This window comes from Pungitius pungitius, chromosome 4 (genome assembly GCF_949316345.1).
Source record: "Pungitius pungitius chromosome 4, fPunPun2.1, whole genome shotgun sequence".
NCBI classification, from domain to species: domain Eukaryota; kingdom Metazoa; phylum Chordata; class Actinopteri; order Perciformes; family Gasterosteidae; genus Pungitius; species Pungitius pungitius.
Window position 1 is genome coordinate 21,092,176 of NC_084903.1, and position 8,546 is coordinate 21,100,721.

At 48.8% G+C, this 8,546-nt stretch overlaps 1 protein-coding gene across 2 annotated transcripts in view; it reads left to right on the forward strand.

Annotated features, from left to right (window-relative positions):
* The window catches only part of uacab (uveal autoantigen with coiled-coil domains and ankyrin repeats b), a 29,460-nt gene extending 24,511 nt beyond the window's left edge, over positions 1-4,949 (forward strand). The window contains exons 15-18 of one of the 2 annotated variants that reach the window (XM_037455747.2): positions 222-2,870; positions 3,010-3,162; positions 4,077-4,142; positions 4,732-4,949. In XM_037455747.2, the coding sequence (XP_037311644.2) occupies positions 222-2,870; positions 3,010-3,162; positions 4,077-4,142; positions 4,732-4,803 (2,940 nt within the window). In that variant the 3' untranslated portion in view covers positions 4,804-4,949. Of the gene's footprint in view, positions 1-221; positions 2,871-3,009; positions 3,213-3,508; positions 3,528-4,076; positions 4,143-4,731 lie in introns of those variants that run through there. The other variant, XM_062561841.1, reaches the window with a different exon arrangement.
* Positions 4,950-8,546: the final 3,597 nt, after the last annotated feature.

Sequence of the window (8,546 nt, forward strand, 5' to 3'; positions counted from 1 at the left end):
TTTTTATCTTCTTAATCGTCTAAAGTACAGTGTAATTCGTTTAAATTTGACCAGTTTGAGTTAAAAATGGTGGACTTGAAGAATAAGAAATCTAGATTTTATTTAAAAGAAAACGTAGGAACCTTATTTGCAAATAAAGCAATTAACACATTCCATATTCTCAAATAAAGAACATACAAAAATGAATTCAAATAAAATACAATTTTCCCAATATTCTGCAGTTGCTCCAGAACCCTCCCTCTGCGGCCTGGCACATCTCCGGTGAGCTGGATGCCCTCCAGCGAGAACTTGAGGCGGTCAAGAGACGACAACAGGCGGCGGACGATGAGACGGCGCAGCTTCAGTCGGCCCTGAACCGTAAGAACCGAGAGTGCCAGGAGCTGGTTCTCAGCCGAGACGCCATCCAGAAACAGGCCGACCAGCAGATTCAAGTACTGGAGGACGCCCTGGGGGACGTGCAGAAGAGGATGCTGGATTCCGAGTGCAAGGTCAAACAGCTGCAGGCCCACGTCGTCGCCGTGAAGGAACACCTAGGGGGCCAGGCCACGGAGGAGCTGCGCGCTCAGCTCCAAGACGTCAAGGCCAAGTACGAAGGCGCTTCGGCCGAAGTGTGTCGCGTTCGCAACCGTCTCAAACAGAGCGAGAAGGCCTTGGAGGAGTACAAGAGCAGCGAGAACCAGCTGGCCACGGAGGCGGAGAAGCTCAACCAGGAGCTCGCAGCCGTGACCGCGGACCGCGACAACCTGGCGGAAAGCCTCTTGGAGATGGAAGCCCACCTGAAGGAGACCCAGACCAAATACGGCAACGCGGTGCCGGCTGAGAAGTTCGACAACATGAAAAACCTGCTGAGCAACGCGGTCGACGAGAAGGAGCGGCAGATCGCCGAGCTGAGGGAGGACTACGACCGCGTGCTGGAGGAGGTCGCCGAGCTCAACCGGAAGCTGGACGCGCCGTCCTCCCGCGGCGGGGCCGGCGCGGCGCAGGCGGCGCTCGAGGAGCAGAACGCCTCTTTGAAGAGGAGGCTGTCCGACGTGACGGCCAAAAGCAAGGCTCTGATTCAGGAGGTCGAGGAGAGCGAGGAGGAGCGAGAGATGCTGCGGGAGCAGCTGGAGGAGCTCAGCAGCCGGATCCAGATGGACTACGTTCCCGTGAACGCGCACGACGAAGCCCGCAGGAACATGGTGTCGGCGTTGGAGGAGCTGGAGGACAAGCTGGTGGAAGCCGGCGAACGCTGCGGAAAAGCGGAGGCGCAGGTCCAGCAGCTTCAGTCGGAGAGGCCGGCGCTGCAGGAGAACATCGGCAGTCTGCGAAGCGCCAGCGAGAGGCAGCTCGGCGAGATGGACGCTCTGAGGTCCCAGAACGCCGACCTGATGAAGAAAATAGAACTTTTGCAGAGGAGATGCGAGGACAGGGAAAGGGAGTGTGCGCGGCTGACCACGCAGAGCCAGACTCTGCAGCGCAGCTTGGAAGGAGAGTATGTTCCCAGACGGCAGCACGAGCAAGTGAAGATGGAGTTAAGGGCCACCTTAGAGAGCGCCAAAGCTGAGAGGTTGAAGTTGGAGACCAAGGGTGAAGAAAGTGGGGAAGAACTCAAGAATGTGAAAGAGAGACACGAAAAGTTAAAAGAAAAGTTTGAAAAAGTCCAGTTGGAGATGGGACGAGACTACGTGAGCGTCGCGGAGCACAAAGCGGTCACAGGCAAGTTGAACGCCGCCGTGGTGGAGGCGGAGAAACGGGCGAGCGAGGCGGCGGGGGGCCACGCGGCGGCCCAGCGGGAAACGGCGAAGCTTACTCAAGAACTGGAAGCTCAGAAGAAGGAACTCGACACCATCCAGGAGGCCATTCAGTCCAAGTTCATCCCGCTGACGACCGCCGAGGAGAAAGAACACTCCCACAGCGCTCGGGTGAAGGAGCTGAGCGCCAAGCTGCTGGAGATGGAAGAGAAGCACACCAGAGAAATGTCCGCGAGGGAGGAGTTGGAACAGGAGAAGGAGAGACTCAAGGTCCACGTCGAATCGGTCCAACAGCGGCTCGACTCCGCCGTGGCCGCCAGTGAAAAGCAACGCAACGCGGGGGAGGAGTTTAAGGATGAACGGGAGGCGCTAACTCAGAAGCTGGTGAACCTGGAGCGGCAGCACGCCGAGGCCGCGCTTCAGGAGGAAGCGCTCCGAGAGCAGAAAGCCCTCGGCGACGCCCAGATCCAGAGCCTCCAGGAGCGCCTGAAGTCGGAGTTGACCCGGATTGCGACGTACGACACCGAGCTCAAAGCGCTGCACGACGCCATGCGGCAAGCCCAGGACGATTGCAAGAAGGCGAGGGAGGCTCAGCAGGAGGAGGCCCAGCGGGCGAGCCTCTTGCAGAAAGATGCGCAGGAACGCCGCGGCGATGAGGCCTCTCTGCTGCGGCAACAAGCCGAGGCCCAGGAAGCCCTGCAGGCCGAGGTCGCCAAGCTCCGCTCGGCTCTCCGCGCGGAGGAGGAGAACGGCGCCCAGAGGGCTGAGGACGTGTCGGCGCTGCAGTCGGAGCTCCTTCAGGCCACGCAGACTCTGGAGGACATCAACTACAAAGAAGACCAAATGAACCAGCTGAAGACGGAGAAGCGGCGGCTGGAGGAGGAGGCCGCCGACCTGAGCGGCAGGCTTCTGAGCGCCGCGGGGGAGAGCGCCGCGGCCCGCCGGGAGGCCGCGCAGGCGAGGGAGGGCGAGGGCAGAGCGCGGACGGAGATGGAGGCGGTCCAGGAGAAGGGCCGCGCCATCGAGAGGGAAATTGGGGAGCTGAAGGAGAGATACGACGAGTCGCTCGCCACCATCCGTGATCTCCAGAGGGGGATTCAGAAGTCGGCTCAGCAGACTGAGGCCAAAGACAAAAAGGTGACGAGAAATGACCCATTTAGGAGGAAAAAGAGCATCCGAACGCAAAAAAAGATGTGTTTCTAGAGATGAAATTCTTCTGTTCTGTTGCCTGGTTAACAAAGTAATAAGTGGATGAACATTTGTTTGTGTATCTCAGATCACAGAGTTGCTGACAGATGTTGAGCGGTTGAAGCAGGCGCTCAACGGTCTGTCCCAGCTGGCGTACACAAGCAACGCGCCCAACAAGAGACAGACGCAGCACATCGACACACTCCACGGCCAGATCAAGAGCCTTCAGCAACAGCTGGCTGTGAGTGGACACACACAATTCTGCTTTATTTTTGTCTTTTTGTTCAGGAGGTGTTGGAGCCATTCTGAATACTGCAATGGGATGGCGCTGTTTTTTCCACCAGCCTATTTAACACCAGGGCTAATTAGTACAGGTGTGGCGCACAGCGAGGCAGATAACTTTTGACCGTGAGGCACGGCGGATTGTGAACCAAATTGTTTGTTTTTCTTTTCGTTATATAAATAAATGGATTGACATATCCGACGTTAAGTTAAGAAGTTTGAAAGTAAGTTATTTTTAGTTTAAGACACAAACGGCACGCCGGAAACCACGAGTACAAAACAACTTAAATGTGCGGCAACAGGAGGTGATGAGGTGGTGACGAAACATCATCCTATTCATTTAAATACCATTTACACTGTTTTCTATGCAACATTTTGGCTTCATAATCCATGCGTTATGTGGTACTGTATTTTTTTTAAGAATAAAACATCTGAAGTTACTGCTTCATTCAACCTTTTTTTTTTTAACTTGATGGACAATTTGAGCAGAATTTGTTAAGGGCTATTTCACAATATAGTGCAGTAAATAAATATGAAGAGAGAAATGTTATAATAAATAATGCAGTTAAGATTTAAGACAAATTAATCAATAAAAAATAATAAAGAATTACCGCAAATGAAACCATAATGAATTCACGGTGAGGTGAGCATTGGATTATTCGCCATGTGATCATGACAGTGATTACATCATGTTTACCTCATTTACTTACAAAATGAATTTAGCATCTCTATTGCAGTATTCAACAAACGTCATGACAAGAAATAAAGCCAACTGTGGAAAGAAATGTGTTCTGTCCTCATCGTGACCTTCAGGCGGACATATAAACAAGATGTATAATGACGACCTCATGCTTTTCTCCTCTGTTCCACAAGGATGCTGAGAGGCAACACAGAGAGGTGGTTTCCATCTATCGGACTCATCTTCTCAGTGCAGCACAGGTACGTTTCTCTTTCTCTACTCTCCAGCAAGGAGAATGGTCCACTTAGTTTGTTCACACGTGTTAGACTTGATGAGAAGAGATGAATACTTTCCATTAAAACTCTTACTCCGCATTAAAAAGCTGATTGACGCAGTAAGCATTTAACATTCACCGTGTCAATGCCCTGGCTACGAATAAGCTTCTGAAAAGCTCCCTTCACAAAGTTGTTGAAAGAAACAGCTGCAGCGCGGCTCTAGTTAGCACGCAGTCACGCAGTTAATGACTCGTATGGCACACTGGCAGTGTAAAAGTCTGAGTCATGGCTTCACTTTGGTACAATCCAGATCAGTCCACCTTCATCAGAGATTCCCCCGTGTATGTTTACACTACGCCAAAATGTGTCTGAGTCAGCTGGGAACATGCAACGATAACTACTACTGCAAAGGTGTTGATCAAAATTAGAAAAAAGGCTCTGCCTCAGCAACAAATGATCCAAATACATGGAGGTGTGAGTGCAGATGTATCCGTTACGGGAGCAGAGCTTTTAGAGGCGAATACGCTGTGGGTGGATGGACTGCAGCTCATTTCTGACTGTGTCTCCCTTGCAGGGCCACATGGACGAGGACGTGCAGGCGGCCTTACTGCAGATCATCCGCATGAGACAGGAGTTTGTGTGTTAAAAGCTTCCTGCGACAAAACAAAAGTGCTGCTGCCTGCCGACCCAGATTTCCCGTTTTCACGCCTCCCACTGCTGAGTTCACCTGCTGTGGCCCCTGTGGGTGCCGTGTGCGTCTGTGCGTGTGTGTGTGTGTGTGTGTGTGTGTGTCATTGGGCAAAATTTCCAAAACAAGTTTTTTTTCTCATTTTTTTTAAAGTGGCGACACTTTAGCTCCAGAATATCAATGTACTGGGTAACAGTGAAAAACCGTCGATTTAAGATACAATTTGCATTGATCTCCCTTTACCGAAAAAGTTTACTGAATCAGTTGTGTATCACTGACCTGTGAAATAGGGATGTCTTTTCGCAGTTAACTCCACTAGTTGCCATGGCGTTTTTTTTTTTTTTTTTTGAAAAGAGATATACTTTTTGATCTAGAATTGAAATCGTGACGCCCTGACTGAAACCCACTTATTATAGTTTTGACATTTTTTCGGGGAACATTTTCACTTGATTTGGCTTAGATTGGTCACACACGGACGTGATCACGAAGTCACGTTCCCTCCCGACAGGCAGCTCCCATGCAGTTGGTTTTCGGCAGAGTGTAGTAGAATTTGAGGGATAAGTTCACAGGTTGTTTTCAAAGTGGAATTTAACGGCCAAATGAGCAGGCTTTTCCTAAAAAACAAATTAAAGAATATTCCACAAAATGAATCTTAAATCTTAAAAATCACTTATGACCCACTAAAAGGTTGTATTTGCTCTAATTATTTCTCCTGTTCATACTGGTTACTAAAGGATCCCTGAAAAACGTGTGGACGTATCCTTTAAATCCTACGACGTGTAGACTAGGACTTCTTAGCCGCTGAAATGTCATAACACGACTAAAATAAGTAATAGATGTTGGCTCTGTTAAAACAGATTGACGTTTAACCGTTGCTAATAAGAGGTTTCTCCGGTATGATGCAGTCATAGCGCGTGTTATGCTGTTTGTAGTTTAATATTACCGCTATCACACAAAAATCTCTTTAATCCACTTGATTTTTTCCTTTCCCCCCCCTAATTAAAACATTTTCATTAGGGAACCCCGGACGTGTGTGTGTGTGTGTGTGTGTGTGTGTGTGTGTGTGTGTGTGTGTGTGTGTGTGTGTGTGTGTGTGTGTGTGTGTGTGTGTGTGTGTGTGTGTGTGTGTGTGTGTGTGTGGACAGAATGTTTGATTGTAGCATCCAACCTGCTTTTTAACAGACATTTTTAAAATAATGTGAATGTTCCCTTTAGCTCCGTTGATGTAGGCTCTCATTTTGTGGCCCGGTTGTCGTCTCCAGCTCTAGAGGCCATTTGGAATAATAATATGAAACACCTGTGGAGGGTAAAAAAGCAAGTCTGCTCATGGTTTGTGCTGGATTTGAGTCATGGAATGAGGGGATGGGTGGGGGGGGGTAGTTTGCGGTGGCACGTCGTCCTTTTTGTTGAAACCAGTGTCCTCTAGTGGAGAGACTTGGCAGGCCAAGTTGACGGGGGCGTTGGGGGGGGGGAGGCAGAACATCCGTGACGACTGTGTGAAATCTCTCGGATAACCGAAGGAACTGAAACGTGGACGTGACACAAGATTCATCTCCTCCTACATTTACGCCCCCCCCCCCCCCCCCCCCCCTCGTGTGGTGGTGATTGCGGAGCGAGTCTCTTATGCCTTTACACTGATATATTTTTCATAGCTTTTTACTACTTTAAATACTGTACTCCAGTGTGACAATTGTGACATTCAGCAGGTCTGGAAGTAGAGCGGAAACAAAACGCGCTCAGGGTCACGTTCGCTGCGGTGCGACCCGAACCGAGCAGGTCCCTTTTTATTTATGAGGACAAACAAAACGTCCTAGCGGTTATTTCTTTCAAGCACTCCGGTCTTTATCTTCCAGTTGCTCAACAGTGTCAATCCTCACTCTGTTTTTTTTATACTGACATCAGCATTGTGTCGTGCAGATGTTTTGAAACATTAACTTGCTGTCTTCCATCTACTGTTAACAACGACCGTTGATTGAATCCAGTAAAATCTCTCAACTCTTTGTCTTTGGCGATAATCTCTGTGACTCAGTAAGACAAAATCAATAAAAGTGCCTAACATAGAAAACCACCTTTTTGTTGTGTGTTTTTGTGTTTCCACCCCTAAAATACCTCAGCGACTATTGGTGGGCGGATGGAGGACCGACCGTCATGGTCCCCAGAGGATGAACCCTACTGAATATGTTGACTTTTTCATCCAGCGACTCCGTCAGGTTAAAGTCTTACTCAATGAGTTGATAATTCAGCACATTTCAGGTCCCCAGAGGATTTTTTAAAAACTATTTATTGATCCATTGATGTTTCCTGCAGCGCCAATGTCAAGCTTTTTAACTATTAAATAGTATTTCATGATCGAATAACTTCAAAGCTAATTACCTTCAGTTATAGCTGAACTTTGTGATGATTGCTAATTAGCATGATGAACATGGAAAAAGCGGTTAGCATTGTTCCTGCGGCCATGTTAGCAGTCTAGCGCTAGCATTTAGCTCAAATTGCTGCTAGCATAAGATAAGATTGTCAAAAATTGTCATGCTTAATTTCTTTTTACAAGTTAGGAAAGAGTACAAATGTATAATCAATCAAAAGATTACATAAAAGCTAATGTCAACCGTTATTTGTAAGTGTTCAATAAAGAGCTGCAATGATTGTCATCCATGTGAGACGGATTACGCTACACACACACACACACACACACACACACACTAGCAGTGTCTGATTCGTTTTGTTCATGTTGTTTCTCTTGGTTTTGTGGTGGGGGCTTTGTAAACACACACTTATCTTCACCTGTCAGAGTTTATTCATATTTCAACCAAATGGTCTTACAGTCTGTTGTCTCGTGTTGCCCGTGAACCAAAACCCCGCCGCAAAAACCCCATTACGTTTGTTTTCCTGCACTCTGACATTTGGTCATGAATGTTTAACGTTGCACGGGGGGGGGGGGGGGGGGGGGGGGGTGAGGGCGAGGGGGGCGAGGGGGGGGGTTTCCGCGGGCTTTAGCGCGGTGCTTAAGCTTCTAGCTGCACACACTCTTCCCTTGTGGCAACGTTCATGTGGTTTCACTTTAAGTACAATCAGCCCAGGAATGAGAGCGAGTAGCTCTCTGCCGCACGCGGCTCACTTTTATCTCCCTGCCTCGAGTCATTTGTCTGTTTGCTCTTTTTTTTTTTTTTCTCCTCTTTTACAGGATTTATTTTTCATTGACGCTCTCTGGGACGGGATGCTGAGGACAGAGGTCAAGGCCGTCCTCCGTTGTCTCAACTCGGATGAAATTCAAGCCACGCGCTGTCGCTGAGACACTCCCATTTAAAGCACTGTTGACCTAAAAATAATACTGCCCCCCCCACCCCCCACCACACCTCTAAGCTGAACTGAGTAAGAGTTGATCCATTCCTCACCCCATCCTCTGTTCACACAAACATACACACCCCCTCTAATTGATACAAGACTTGTCCTGGGTTTGATTTCTTTGGGAAAAGCTTGCTGGTTTCAAGTGGCGGCCCTCCACCACCTCCTCCTCCTCCACCACCTCCTCCTTCACCACCTCCTCCACCTCCTCCTCCTTCTCCTCCCTCTGGTTTATGATTATCTTTTTTTCTTCTGCGGTCTGCACTGAATAAGCTGTTCTCAGCAATTGTGGCAAATACAATTCAATCTGTTGCTAGATCTCTCTTTAATCTCATTTCCAGGGTCCTAATCAGTCCCAT